This window comes from Aotus nancymaae, unplaced genomic scaffold, assembly GCF_030222135.1.
Source record: "Aotus nancymaae isolate 86718 unplaced genomic scaffold, 86718_ANA_hifiasm-v0.15.2.pri h1tg000002l, whole genome shotgun sequence".
Classification (NCBI taxonomy): Eukaryota; Metazoa; Chordata; class Mammalia; order Primates; family Aotidae; genus Aotus; species Aotus nancymaae.
Genome location: NW_026988413.1, coordinates 20,314,708 through 20,330,819, shown reverse-complemented (window position 1 = coordinate 20,330,819; position 16,112 = coordinate 20,314,708). Strand labels below are relative to the sequence as shown.

The 16,112-nt window shown below is 35.0% G+C and overlaps 1 protein-coding gene and 1 long non-coding RNA gene across 6 annotated transcripts in view; one reads left to right on the top strand and one right to left on the bottom strand.

The window, feature by feature from the left end:
* Positions 1-10,924, top strand: part of CHRM2 (cholinergic receptor muscarinic 2) — a 137,179-nt gene extending 126,255 nt beyond the window's left edge. For all 5 annotated transcript variants that reach the window (XM_012465718.3, XM_012465716.3, XM_012465712.3 and 2 more), the window contains one exon: positions 8,778-10,924. In XM_012465718.3, the coding sequence (XP_012321141.1) occupies positions 8,824-10,224 (1,401 nt within the window). In that variant the 5' untranslated portion in view covers positions 8,778-8,823 and the 3' untranslated portion in view covers positions 10,225-10,924. The remainder of the gene's footprint in view (positions 1-8,777) is intronic.
* Positions 10,925-11,407: 483 nt separating this feature from the next.
* LOC135273651 (uncharacterized) lies at positions 11,408-14,210 on the bottom strand. The gene is made up of 3 exons (XR_010341430.1): positions 13,214-14,210; positions 12,597-12,699; positions 11,408-11,500 (listed from the first exon to the last, which is right to left on the bottom strand). It is a non-coding gene; the product is annotated as an uncharacterized LOC135273651 (long non-coding RNA).
* Positions 14,211-16,112: the final 1,902 nt, after the last annotated feature.

The following is a 16,112-nucleotide window of genomic DNA, read 5'->3' as shown; positions in this document are numbered from 1 at the left end:
ATTTTGTCTTTCGCTTGGAAACAATAAAAATAGTTGCTTCGCATTACTCTCTACACTTCATTACTATTTTATTTTTACAGCTTCGTTGAATCTGGTATGAATCTTAATTATATGAGGACTGTGTCATTTCTGTCATTGATAAGTTAGAAGAAACAAGATTTAGCTATATGGGAGTAAATTAGTTTCTCTGTATCCTACACCTATATTCTAGGATGTCTACTAGAAGAATGATGGTGTCTATTAAGCTTATACTTATCAGTGTGTATGTTTTAAGAGGCGATGACCAATAATAGCATGCCTATAAAACACAATCCACTTGCTTTACTTTTCAAATAAATATGCATTTTAATGAAAAGACTTTCTCTTTCTCTCCATAAGCAATGCAGCCTTAAGTAGAGACATGCTTAAAATAAGTACATATTCGTAAGTATAACTAAGTGTCCTTGTCTCTACTTAACTGTTATAAGATATGCTATCTGAATATTCGTTTTATATTTACTTAGAAAAGGAAATTCACTTCTATGTGCACCTCCTAATATTTTCACAACCTCTAATCTCAGTTATCCTTATCCCAACTATCCTGGTCTATTCATCAGAGGAAAAGTAGTAACTTCCTCTTTATCTTCTTTCTTCTCCTAAAGTGACTTTCATTTCTCTCTTTAAAGTTGTCCTTGACCTATTATCCAAAGCTCCACATTGCCATGTGCTCTGTCTCAGCTTCCAATGGGCACATGCACCATTGAAAAGGATCTCTAAAGGGATGTTTTGTTTGGAGTTGCTCAGCTTCCCTAGAACAACAGCTTTTATTCTAGAATTTTCTATCATAGTCCTAAAAAGCCTCAATTCTCTGCAAATTTGTTTCACATTTTTAATTCAAGCAATGAATTAACTAATTTAGAGTTATTAAACCAGCAGCCTGCCAACTTCAGGAAAAAAACAAAACAAAATTTTAAAAGCCGACTAAACACATTTCCAGTTTCTCAAGACGGTAAGAAAGATGCATTGATTCAAATACAGCTGCCTAATCATAGACAGTCTGTAGCTCTCCAAGAATTGCTTCCATTTGCCTTTCACTCTTCTTCCTTGTGGGAACAAAACAACCTTTAGGCAGAGGGCTTTCTCCACTTTTGCTGCTGTTTGCTTTAGAGCACATTGTTTAGTCAGCACTATTTACTAGATTACATTCATCATCAATATTTGAGTTCTGTCAAATCCCTGGTGCAGAAAAAGGTGGATGCTTAAGTGCTCTCTCAGATGAAATTTCATTTTTAAAAGTCAAAGTGTTGGGTATTTTCAGGTTTCAATCTGTTTATAATTGTCCAGACCTCTTCCTTTTTTGGTAGGAGGTGTATATTGTGTGAACGAATTAACGAAAAGGTGCCATGGACGTAGTAACAAGGACAAAGGTCCCAGTTAAGTCACTTTCACACCCTTTCCCCTTAGTCATGGCATTGTTTTTGGCTAAGTGGTGTTTAGGATGTGTTTTGAAGAGGAGAAAGATAGCTTGGCTGACATGGAGTGGAAGTGTGTCCCAGCATCACTAAGAATAGTATTATGTTTGACAGGCAGCCAAAACAGCGAGCATGTTTACACTGTAATAAGGCCTTGCATAATCCTGATCTTTTTTGCATTGGAAAAAGTCATGAATTCTCTTCTATTTCTGGTGTGAGGATCAGTTTGCCTTATCAGCTACTTTCATTTTGTTCTATAATTTACTTTTACATTTTTGTTTTTATTTTTCACAAAAGTACAACTCACATCTAGCGATGCACACAAACCTTAAGGGTACAGCTTGATAAATGCAGTATGTGCTTGGTATGGCTTTTTCCCCCAAATATTGTACATAATGCATATCTGGTAAAATCTGCCATCCTGCGCTTTAATTTCCTAAAGAAGAAAAACTTATACATCCCTCTAGAATACTTTCAACACATCTTTTCAGATAATATATAAAAACTCAGTGTAGGTGAGTGCATGGTTGTCTTATTCTGTGTGTTTTTGAATCTACAGGTTGTCAGGTTCAATGTACTGAAGCAAATACCCACCATCAGTATGTTGTACTTTCTTTAGAAGAAGCTATAATGCAGAATCTTGAGAACAGTAAAAAATCAATCAAACAAACAAAAACAAAAATGTCAGATACAAGCCAATGGTAAGGAAAAGGAGAAAAAGAGAAAAGAAAAGAGAGAGAGAGAGATTTAGTAAAGGTTAATAAATACAGGGAGTCTTCTGTATTTATTTCACCACATCTGACCAGCCTTGCTCCATGGTTTCTCAGCCTTGTAGCTTAGCATGATACTGGACTGTAGTTGTTTTGGAAAATTGGAAGTTTCATCAGCAATTTGTATCTCCTTTAGATTGCAAATTCCTTGTTGACATGAATGTGTTCTGTTTTTGTTGGTCACCCATTCCTACTTCATTTCTATCCCCCACAGCCCTTGACGGCATCTGTGGATCTCCTCAGAAGAGTAATTCAGTAAGATATTTTGAAATAAAGAAAGCAAGTGAGCCACGATTTCTTAGCAGGGCCCCCACTACTCCTTGTGGCCACCACCTCCACCACAACTGCTGTTGTAGTGAGATTCAGGAGCTCATAAAAAAGCTCTAAATATGAACAATGACTCATAATGTGTTGCATGGCTCAAAGGAAAACCAGATTAAAAGAAAAAACAAAAAGTGGAAATTTACTTCATTTTTGTGTGATGTTGTCAAAGCACTCAGACTGTGAAATGTCAATATTGCTAGCTAGGAAGGCTGGACTGTCTCCTGAGGCCCAGCCCAGGACTCTCTTCTATCTCTAAGTAAAATTTAAGGACATTCAAGATTTGTAAGGGTCATTATAATGTAAACAAACAATGTTATCATCAGCTGCATCAATATCAAAACTGTGTACAATCAAACCTTTTTTTAGAGTAAGGGGACTTTGCTCCCCAAGACATCCATAAGTAAGTCTCTCCTCAATTCTCTTTTTCTTCTTTTTCTCTCCAGATAATTAATGGAAGGAGTGATTGATTATTGATAACATAATCTCAAAGCCTATTTAACACATTCACCAATGCAGTTTATAAATTAGTGGGATTGCCTGAATGTTTAAAAGAAGATATGGATTATATACATGAATGGTCATCTATCCTATGTCAGAGAAAAGATTATAGCTAGAATGTCATTCATTGGATTATTATATAACATATTTATTTGTAAAAATATTATATAAAAATTAAAAATAAACTTAATTTGCTTTCTCATCAATGATAACCACATCTCATTCTTAAGATGGGGAAGAGATAATACTTGTCTCCTTTACTATCATCTCCTGGCTCTCAGCAGGTGAACACTTGCTTGCAATGATAGTCCGATATTTCCCTGAATTGCTGCCATATTGCATAATCATTATGTTTTTATGTGTTTTCTATAATAATAATCTGTACTGAAAGCTATGTATTTAAACATAATATTGTTGAAGTAAACCTGTAATTCTCCAGACACATACTGTGGTATTTAGCCCTCATATACAAAATGTGAAGGCCAAAAAGGGCCTTATCACTATTCTATCAGTTTTGGTATTTGAGCCAACACTGATAAGGGTCATTATCTTATCAGTGTTACTTGCTAAGTGAATATGCTGCTTTTAAGATCTTAATGGTTGAAAAATGGGCAAGAAACACCCAAAGAACTCTGCCATTTCTTGATAATGTGTTGAAATAGCAGCAGAATTAAAAAATCTATAGGGAGCATATATACTAAGATTATATTTTTAAAACAAAAATTAAAGAAATAGAAACAACTGTAAATTCAACCTTATGTGAATTCCTCTTGATTTCCAAACTTCCTTCTTGTTCTGAAAATTTTTTATAAAATTACATATCTTCTCTGTCAGTGGATTTCACCTGTTATCAACCATGGATTCATTTTTTTCTTGACTTTTTTATTTCTTCTGGAACACTTTTTTTTTTTAACGGGGCAGGTTTTATGCCACTGTGTACTATAGTGGCAATAACATGGTCCCAGGAGTCAGATAGTCCTAAATTGGAATCACAGCACTTGCTGGGTCTGATATCATTGTCATCTGTACAATTGGAAAAGATAATAGTCATTCTTTTCAGGGCTACTGTGAGAATTAAATAAAATCACATGCAAAAATCCCAGCACTCAGATACTTATATGTTGATAATTCATTATTAGCTTATTACATTAGAAATTCACCTACAAAAACTTTCATCATATATCAGGCATCCTGCCTGACCTCAGCAGTGTATGAAGAAAATTTCATTTTTTTAATGTAACTAACTATTCACTTGTATCTAAATGTGTATCAGAGTTTATTTTTTAATTATATTCTCTCTGTGATGATTCGGAAAAATCTGCCATTGTCAATATTTAGAACGTTTTTGTCCATTGATTTGAATACTCATATGGGAAGCTATTTATTAATTCACATGGTAATATGTTTTTATGATGATTAATTTTAAGACAATTTTTTGAATCTTAAATGTCACATATTTTTATGTGCAGAACCATACTTACTAACTCCCTAGCTTATTGTGAACGTCTTTTGCCCAAAGCCCCAGTATTGTCCTGGAAATAATGATTGTCACTCTGTTGTCTAAACCAAGGTCCCAACTTGATGTTAGGATATAGGAATTAGTCATGTCAGGTCAGAAGGAGAAATGTGTGAGTGAGCAGTAGCAGCTACATGAGACTGTTCATCTGCCAAAGACTAAGTATTCATAGTAGAGTCTGGAGTTCGGTGCCCTTGGTTTGAACCTTAAGTAGCTTAATTATTTGATATTTAGTTCAACATTTATAAAAGGAGTATAATAAACATACTAATCACTTCAGGAGTTGTTATGGAGAGTAATTATGCTCAAGACATGTTAATTATCATTATCAGTGTAGTATTGATAATTTAATATTATTGATAATTTAATATCATTGATAATAACAATTGAGTATTACCTCTACCCCTGACCCCCACACCTTCCCACTCTTAAGATACCTGATACACATACGTACACATAATTTTCTGTTCACTCTTAAGAAAGGTGATAATTTTATACTCATCTGGCAAATTTTAACATTAGCAGCATTTGTTTAATACTTAATACTAATGATCATAGTTCAGAGACATTATCTCACTTTCCTCCTTACCACAACTCTGAAAGAAAAAGAGGGTTATTACCCCTGTTTGAGAAAAAAGAAGATTGAGAGGTTCATCAAATTTAAATGACATGATCAGAGTCACACAGCTTATAATTAAGAGTAAAGATTAGCACCCACACCTTTTCAAGGAAGATGTTAAACTGTGATCTGTCTTCCCTGTATGGGAAGTCAAGTAGTGAAGAAACTGAGGGCAGAAACATTGTCTTGTAAGTTTCCATAGTACTTCCAGGACTTAGTCACAAACTAGACTGTAAAATACCAAATTGGCTAATGCTATACACTTGCTGTCTTAAGATGCTGAGTTCTTGAAGTTCTTGAAGGTCATCTTCATTGTGTAGTTTCTTGTGATTATGTTATTTCATCAATGATGCAACTGTTATTGCTTTAACGCCATGCTATAATGCCAGACTAGAACGAAAACTTTTACAGAAACTTAAAGAGTAGAATTGGAGTGCAATTTGCAGGAGGAAATTGCTTTCTTTAGAGGAAGAGGAATGATTCTACATGGCCTGTGCATCATGGGGAGAGAAATGACAGCCTTCAACTGCTTGTAATTGCTTCTAAGAGAAATGTTTTCCAATTTTACATACAGCATTAGTATAATCAAGAAATAGAGCTCTAAAAATTCAGGGACTATAATAGCAACTAAATTTGTTAATATTACATAAATTTATTGTGTTCTACCTGAGCAAGAATTTCAGTTTATTGAAAACCAAATATCTTAAACTAGCAACCTCTGAGTGTGGTTCATCATTGTCCTGCTGCCTAACAATTCCACACATTACTGGATATAGTATAATTTTTTAAAGGGGAAGGGAAACAGAGCAAGTGTGTATAACTGCAAGGTAAGGATGTTGATTTTAGTTGTAGGTTATTTTCTCATTAGCTTTGTGATTGTGATTGAGAAAAAGTTGCTTTAACCACTTGTGCAATCTCAGTTTCCTTTATCACATAAAGGGGATGATAGAAACTGTTCCATATATTTTATACAGTTGTTAATGTTAAGTGAGATAATGTATATTTGAAGTATGATATTCAGCTTCTCTAATACCAAATCTATATTAGTTAGGAATCTCCAGAGAGACAGAACCAATAGGATATGTTTATACATATATGAGAGGGGATTTATTAGGAGAATTGACTCACGTGTTTATGGTGGCTGACAAATCCCGTGACAGACCATCGAAAAGCCTGAGACCCCAGGATGCATGGCTCAGGCTAAGTCCAAAGGCCTCAGAACTAGGGAGAAGGATGGTGTAACTGTCAGTTTGAGGTTGAAAGCCTCAGCACATATAATCACCTTTTTGATTAAGTATAATTATATTCTATAATAATCTATGTCTCACTATGACTGTGTCATCTTCTACTATATAACTTTCCCCAGCAATGCCAGGACACAAATATCTACCTGTTTTAATAGCTACATAATATTCCATTGTAAGAATATTCCATAATATACTCAACCAATCTCTTGTCCATGAATAGTTTTAATATTTCTAAGGATTTGTTTGCTATAACAACATTTCTGAGTGAAGATACTTGAGTAGACCTCTTTGCACATTTTTATGACTATATCTGAAAGACACATTCCTATATGTGGTATTCCTGAGACAAGTGTTTCTTAATAAATTTTTATAGATATAGATTTAAAGTTGTATAGATATAGATAAATTGCCCTTCATAGTGATTATCCCACTAGTCCCACCAAAAGTGTTCAACACTACCATTAATACGACGGATGGAAAAAATGTTTTTCATTGTTTGGATTAGCAGCTTTAACTGTTGAGGTTGAGTATCATTTTATATGTTTAAAGGTCATTAGTGTTTAATTTTCTTTGATTTAACTACTACAACAATGTTTTAGATTATTCATCTTTCATCTTTCCTTTTTTCCCAAAACTGTATTATATTAAAGACATTGGATAATTTTATATTATGCACTTTACAAATATCGTTTCTCAATTGTTATTTTGACTTTTTTGTTCTATGCAAATATTTTAAAGAAATACGCAATTGTTACGTATATTTTCCTTTCAGCTTCTGAATTTCAGGTCTTATTTTATTAAGGCCAAATCTCATTGGTCAGGTTTTTGTCCAAGAAAATACTGGAAAACAATTGGCTTTCCAAAGCAGAATAAATTATTGATTTAAATATTATTTGTGTTATGTAGTTGCTTACTAAATTATTTTCTACACGGATTTTAAGGGCAAACCATTGCCCTACCCATTTTTTATAGCATTACTTTGTAATTAATAGCATCCAAATTAATCAATATTCCCAAATTTTAATTTCTCAGTAATGCTTATTTTGACAACTCACAGCTATTTTTTCAAGAAGAGATGAAACTTGAGCTAGTTTCTCCTTCAGTTACTATTTCTCCAGAAATGTTTCATATCTCTCTGATGAATTCTTAACTTTCTTTTCTAAATCCCCAATATACATTTTCCTTTATAAAAGATCACTCAATTGTCACCAGACTTCAATGATATTATCTCAGAAATGACCATTATGTGTTTCCTGACACACAACAGGATAGGGAAGCATGAAGTGCACTCAGGATTAATAATTGCTTCTTCATCAATCCATGTCTGCCACCAGGCAGAGACCTTAATTATCACTGAATGTCCACAATATCTAATTAAGAGAAGCTGCTCAACAGATATATGAGCACAAAGTGAAAGAAGGAATGATTGAACATACCAGGATTTCATCTTTCTGAGCCTTAGTTCCTTCTACAAAACAAAACATTTGGCAGAAAGAATAGTAAGATCGTAGATTTGCTAGTGGTTTGAAAAATAAAAGATTCAGAAAAGTGGTACTTTCTCCCATAATTTTTTCTTCTTATTGATGTATTAATTTGTATGTCTATTCCAGAAATCTCTTTATGTTTTGGAAAGTCTTATGCATAATTTTGGCTTATTGAGTTCAATATGTATTTAATAAGCAAATATTCTTTTGTAAGATATGGAATATTGGAAATGCTGACTATGTAATACTGATTACAAGTATGAAATAAAATAGAGGCCAGAGGAAAATAATTCTCCAAACTAGAGAGAGTATTTTAGCTAATAAAATATTATAATATTATCTTTGTTTTCACCATTCTCAGTATTATTGTGAAAAAGGCTTAGAGCTTCCATGAGGAAAGGCACTCTTAACTATAAAAGTCACATGTTCAATTTTACACATTCTGTGCTTTCTTCCATAATTGTGTCCTTTCACTTATTTATTAATTTTTATGTCTAATCCAGAAATCTCTTGATGTTTTAGAAAATGTTGTTTGTAATTTTGGTTTATTTAATTCAATTTATCAGTATTATACTGAGTTTCATTAAATTGATGAGATAGGTAGATAGGTAGGTAGATAGATACTCTAGATAAGGACATATTCAAAACATAATTGGACTTCAAATTCATTGCCAGCCGGAAAGGTCCTTTTGAATCCTCCATTTAAAGGTCTTGCTTTTTATATGGGGAATTGAGGCAAGTAGACACAGTAATCACGCAGGGGAAGGGAGATTTGGGAGAAAATTATGTAGTTTAAAAGGCAATAATAGTATGTATTTTAAAGCAATGTTTATATTATGTTTGTTAATTTTATTCTATTTCCTTGCAGGTTTAAATGTTTATTTGCTACTTGGCTACTGATTACAGAACACAAAATGAATAACTCAACAAACTCCTCTAACAATAGCCTGGCTCTTAGCAGTCCTTATAAGACATTTGAAGTGGTGTTTATTGTCCTGGTGGCTGGATCGCTCAGTTTGGTGACCATTATCGGGAACATCCTAGTCATGGTTTCCATTAAAGTCAACCGCCACCTCCAGACCGTCAACAATTACTTTTTGTTCAGCTTGGCCTGCGCTGACCTTATCATAGGTGTTTTCTCCATGAACCTGTACACCCTCTACACTGTGATTGGCTACTGGCCTTTGGGACCTGTGGTGTGTGACCTTTGGCTAGCCCTGGACTATGTGGTCAGCAATGCCTCAGTTATGAATCTGCTCATCATCAGCTTTGACAGGTACTTCTGTGTCACAAAACCCCTGACCTACCCAGTCAAGCGGACCACAAAAATGGCAGGTATGATGATTGCAGCTGCCTGGGTCCTCTCTTTCATCCTCTGGGCTCCGGCCATTCTCTTCTGGCAGTTCATTGTAGGGGTGAGAACTGTGGAGGATGGGGAGTGCTACATTCAGTTTTTTTCCAATGCTGCTGTCACCTTTGGCACGGCCATTGCAGCCTTCTATTTGCCAGTGATCATCATGACTGTGCTGTATTGGCACATATCCCGAGCCAGCAAGAGCAGGATAAAGAAGGACAAGAAGGAGCCTGTGGCCAACCAAGACCCTGTTTCTCCAAGTCTGGTACAAGGAAGGATAGTGAAGCCAAACAATAACAACATGCCCAGCCGTGACGATGGCCTGGAACACAACAAAATCCAGAATGGCAAAGCCCCCAGAGATGCTGTGACGGAAAACTGTGTTCAGGGAGAGGAGAAAGAGAGCTCCAATGACTCCACCTCAGTCAGTGCTGTTGCCTCTAATATGAGAGATGATGAAATAACCCAGGATGAAAACACAGTTTCCACTTCCCTGGGCCATTCCAAAGATGAAAACTCTAAGCAAACCTGCATCAAAATTGGCACCAAGACCCAAAAAAGTGACTCATGTACCCCAACTAATACCACTGTGGAGGTAGTGGGGTCTTCAGGTCAGAACGGAGATGAAAAGCAGAACATTGTAGCCCGCAAGATTGTGAAGATGACTAAGCAGCCTGCAAAAAAGAAGCCTCCTCCTTCCCGGGAAAAGAAAGTCACCAGGACAATCTTGGCTATTCTGTTGGCTTTCATCATCACTTGGGCCCCGTACAATGTCATGGTGCTCATCAACACCTTTTGTGCACCTTGCATCCCCAACACTGTGTGGACAATCGGATACTGGCTTTGTTACATCAATAGCACTATCAACCCTGCCTGCTATGCACTTTGTAATGCCACCTTCAAGAAGACCTTTAAACACCTTCTCATGTGTCATTATAAGAACATAGGCGCTACAAGGTAAAACATCTTTGAAAAAGAGAGAAGGTGGGCAAGGGGAGCTTGAGAAGAAGAAAAGGGATAAAAGAGCTCCTAGTTTTAAAATCTCTGTCATTGCACTTTATAGTCTGATTACAAAACGTGCAATTCAGGAGCCCAGCAGTGATATACTTATCACGCCTAGGCTCCAGTTTGCAAAAATTGCATCTTATAAACTCTCAGTATTAGGAGCAATGAGACAATGAAAGAAACATGTTGGGGTTGTGGATTTAAGGAACGATCTACTCTTTCTCGTACTCTCTTGAAGAAGGGCTTCTGAATCTACAATTTTATCCGTCTCTGCACAAGAGGAATAACCTTGTTCCTTTTTTGTTTCTTTTGTTGTTGTTGTTCTCATGTGTCCTTAAGAGAAGGAAATGCCACAGCTAAAAGGTAAACATGGAGACTTAAACACAAAGAAATACGCACTATACAATAGGGAGGTAAAGAAAGAAAATCAAAGAAGGATGCAGAAATCGTCTCCAGAGTGTTAAGCCTATTTTATTCTTTTGTTATGGTTCTATTTAGAAGATTGCAATGTAATAAATGCTTATTTTTTGCCTTTCTTTTTCCCACCATGAAAAGAAAGCAACCAAACAAAAACCCAAAACTAGGTCACACCATTTTTCTTCTTGTTATGCCATTATTTTGTACATCCCTGTCCTATATTGTTTGTTTATAGGCAAAACCTATAGGACTTTCACTAAGTCCAGCCAGAAACAGCCATGAAAATGGACATTTCACCCCTCCTCACTGTGTCCTTTGCATTCGTTGGGGGTATCAAGGCCTATAAGGATTTAGTACACTTATGATCCTATATGCAAAATGTTTAAACCAATCTGATTTTCTCCTAAATAGCCTTTTATTTCAACAGAATATCCTACCTAAAGCATAAACATGTTTAAGAAACAAAAGTCATTGTAAAATCAATGTTTCATCAAATTAAATAATGGCCAATCTAGTTGGAAAAAGTTTATTAAAATCAGATGAATTTTAAGATTAAAAACTAGAAGTTTAGAACATTCTATTTCAACCTGAATCTGCCTGACCTGTGTATGAAATGTTAACTTATAGAAAATCAACTCCTGACTTTGTCAGAAGAAAGGGATGCTGTTTCATTTCTTTGGAATCCTAAACAGAATTGATAGACTCACTTAGCACCAGTGATTTCTGGGTCAGTCCCTAGAGAATTGGACCCTCTATCCAATGCCTGCTAAAGGATGATATTCAAATTATAATCAAGTGAGGTCGTCTGCAATTACCTATGACCCAGTAAAAGGGAGAAAAAAGATATTTTAAATACTATTACTGAAACAATTACATATTCCATATTCCTCAAATTGTCAATTCTCCCTAACATTATTTAGCTTCAAAATTCTCTTATCAATAGAATTATAGTAATCTTTGTGACAGAAATGTAGTGGCTAACTAAATTAGAGGCCAAACGAGCTCACAGAATCTGACAGAAGGATTGTAGGCGGCTGTTGCCATGCCACGTCTCACCATCTAATTCCAGACCATAACAATCATGTCAGTAACTATTAACTAAGTGGTAGCATTATACAGAATCTTGCCATGTAGAAACTTTTTATTTGGTAGTCCAAATGAATATAGGATTAGGATTATACTGATTCACATATAACTAGTTATTTTAATCCTTTATATTTTTCTTACACGATTTGCTGTAGTTTTCCAATGAGATTTTCTAAAAATGTCTCACTCAATAGGAATCAAATTATAAATGTATTTTCAAATTTCATATTTTGGATTTTAGATTTATGATATCTTGTCCAGTAGTATGAATGTTAGTTACATGATAAATTTGTCAATATTAGACCTAGCACTTATAAGAGTTATTTTGAATGATTAGCCTCATTGATGCCACCTCAACAATTTGGAGAGTTAAGGGGGAAAAAAGCACGAGGAAAAAAATGACAAGTTGTAAGTTAGTAAGAAGCAAATTGACAACAGTATTTATATTTGATTATCCTTGTAAAAACATTTTCCTGTTTAAATAACCAGTCATTAGCCCCCAAAGTAATCTTCCATATTTAAACCGACAGCATCTGTTTATATAGATTCCCTTACCTACAGTTACTTCAACATGAACTTTTAGATTTAAATTCATATTTATGTTCACATTGTTTCTTCAAATGAATGAATCAAATGAGTGGAAATAACATCAAGACAATGGGCTCCTTGACTTTCTGAAAACCAGACAATTGACTAGCCAAATACTTTCCTTTTTAATTTATTGTATTATTATGATGTAGATTCAGCTTCAGTTGGGAAGAACCCTTTGACATCAAGGATTTAGGATTTAGGATCTTATTTGTTTGCTCTAACAACACAACTCACCATGAGTCAAGCTGTCTTTGTCTCCACTACCGTTGTATCCTCCCTTTTCTTCTCTCTGTTCTTGATCCTTGCCACAGCCACCGCAACCTTATTGAAAGAGAAACTGTCAAGTTGAAGAAAGAAATTGAAGATAGACTGACACCATGGAAACTGTCAAACAGATCAGAAAAATGAAGAAATAAGGAAAATGATAGATGATTGGAGAGATACGGAGATTATATTCAAGGATTTTTATTAACCACTGCTGGATTTTTCTATTTCAGTGGCTCTCAAACAGAGACAATTCCCCTCCCTCTGACAGGGGACACTTAGCAATGTAGATTCGGCTTCAGTTGGGAAGAACCAACTGACATTTTTGTAGAGACATTTTTGGTTGCCACAGCTGAGAGGAAGGCTAATGGTATCTAGTGCGTAGAGGCTGGGAATGCTGCTAAATACCCTATAATGCACAGGACATTTTCCCCCACCCCCTTTAAACGAATATTATTTGGCTCAAAATGTCACTAGTGCCAAGGTTGAGAAACTCTTGTCTACTTTAAGGGATTTCTAAAGCTTGCCTCTTATTAATGGGAAAATAATCCTGCATCATTTTTAGAATATCAATGCAAATTGCTCACCTGTAATATTCACCAATCATGTATCAGGAACACTTTTCTCTCGAGTCTGATGTATGTGTCAGTCACAGATTGGGAACTCAGGCCACATCTATATATCAAAACTCACCAGATTATGCATATAACACATCTTTTTCCCAGCATCTTAATGTTCAGTTATGATTGCCATAAATCCAGTCAATTGCGGTTGCAGTAGTTGGCCATCAAAATATTTGTAGTTGATATGGTCAGTTTCTATTGGAGCTACAATTTTTCTTTTCAAATAATATTAAGAGCCTGTCTCAGAAACAATATCATTTATCTTTTGCATTTACTGGAAAGATGAATATCTGTAAGGTCTTTATTTCTTCTCTCCTCATAGCAATAATGCAGATATTCCAGAGTGATCTTATAAGAAGAAGAGATTAAGAACATGAAAAATGTCTGTTCATTTCTTGGAAAAAAAGAATGATTTCCCTTTTACCAGTTCATCATAATTTAATGCCAGCTCCCAAGTATTAGGACACAGTAATAAATATGAGAAGCCACAAGGGAAAAACTTCCTGGTTTCAAATGTACAGGCTGGAGGTTCAACATACTCCTGCTCTTTGTTCATCCATTGCTTTTTTGATCCTGAAGATCTGACACTGGGAGAGATGGGAATTCAAAATGATGGCAACAATTACTCAGCAATGCACTCTGTGTTTATTTTCTCCAACTTAGTTCATTGATTGTTTCCTCCCTCACCCCAGTTTGATAATATCCCTTTCAACAACCATAGCACTGGTTTTGCAAATAGATTAGGAAAGCACCCAAAGCTGGATGAAATTGTGCAAAGTGTATTCTCAGCATGTATATTCAATACCATGCCTCTTAAAAATGCTTCTCTTAAAGGGTGCACGCTGTAGCATGAAATGTGTGCATATTTAATGTATCTTCCTGGAATATGCTATGAGCTAAATATATATATATTCTATAAATAAATAAAACTGTACAATAGAAATACATATTTCTGTATGCAAATAAATATATTATACACAAACTCTTAATATGCAATATGGTATATGTTGCTTCTGAGTAACAAAAGTTGATTTTATATGCCCAATTTTCAAAGAAAATAGTATTTGCGTTTGAAGGAAGGGATTTAAGAATAGCCAGAATTCCATATTAAGATTAAACTGTTTTATGATCTTTAAGAGCAGGGCACTGATTTTAAATATCTATTACAGGAATAAATTAATAATTTTTCTGGTATCACTCCCTGTGACAATAATGCTTTATTTGCCTGTGCCCCTGACGGGGCCTCTTCTGACTAGAATCTTCCCAGCTGGTACTGTTCCAACAGCTGTGTTGATCTCATGTCTGATTACTTGATGAGGTTGCAACCAACCCTTTCTCACACAGTTTCACTCTCTTCCAAATTAACTGATTTTAGTGGAATAAAAAATAATCATACTGGGAGAAGAGGATGACCTTCAGAATGTTTTTTATTCTGACAAACAAGGTAAAATTTATATAAGCACCATATTTCACAAACCACTCTTTCAATTTGGGTCCAATACAACATTTCATACATGAAATTCCAAAAATGTTTAATGAAGTAATGTATAATATTAGAAGTTTCCCCATGAAATTTTAAAGTGGATAGCTTTTTTCTAAGTGGCCTATATTTCCTCAATACCAATCCTCTTCCTTTCCTTGTTTTCCTCTCGACTACCCATGTTTCCCAGAACATTTGTATTGATTCATTAGCACGAATCTGTAGTTAGCTAATACAGTTTTGATATTAGTTGACTCTGGACATGCAATTCCAGGACATGTTTACATTTTAATATAAAAAGTGTAAATACTGAACATTTAAAGGATTACTATTATACCTTTTAGATACCAAGTCATGCACTGGTAATATTTTTTAATTAATTCATTTTTTTTTCAAATTTTAAGGCATAATTCTATGTCTATTCAGTTTCTAAATATTACCTCTGACACAATTCACCCTGTGAATTGATGTCTTTGTCTATATCAGAGTCATTTCTAGAAAAAGAAAAAATACTTGAGTGTTATATCAATTCCTATTAGTTTTATATTGTTCCAGTGAAGTGTTCCCATTTCATTTTTGAGAATTTAAACTGAATTCTGTATCGATGAGTTTCAGATGCTATACCTGACTAGATGATTGCAAATACCAAAACAGCAAAAACATCTTGCCATGATTAAGGAAGAATTTTCTACCTCATAACATGTTTCCAAATTTTCTCCCTTGGGAAGCTTTTAGTGCCATGCTCTTAACAACAGGGATTAAAAATAACCATATTGATAAATTTACTTGAAGAACAATTAGCATATTGTCTTAACTTGTTTTCTGTTGATATAACAGAATATTTGAAACTGGGCAATGTATAAGGAAAAGAAGTTTTATTTGGCTCACGGTTCTGGAGGCTGGAAAGTTCAACACAGGGCTGTTGTACCTGGTGAGGGCCTCATGCTGCACTCTAACGTGGATGAAATTACATGCTGGAAGCCTGTGCAAAAGGCAAAATACAAGGGACAATCTCACTTTATAACAACCTAACCTGGACCTGCAAGAATGCATGCTCTCTAGAAAAAGGACGTTAATCTCTTCAGAAGGAGGGACCCCTCATGACACAAATATCTCTTAAAGTTCCCACCACCTCTCAAAACTGTTGCACTTGGAACCAAGCCTCAACATGAGTTTTGGTGGGTTTAAACCATACTCAAGCCATGGCACATATCACAGTTTAAAGACAAATACAATAGTTGCTTGACTTCTATCTACGATATCTCCACTAAGAATATATTTTAAAGCATATATTTTTCTATGATCACCTACATCATGTATTTTTCCATAGACTGTGTGTTTAAACGCATTCTTTTTCTTTTCATGAGTATTAAGAATGAATCA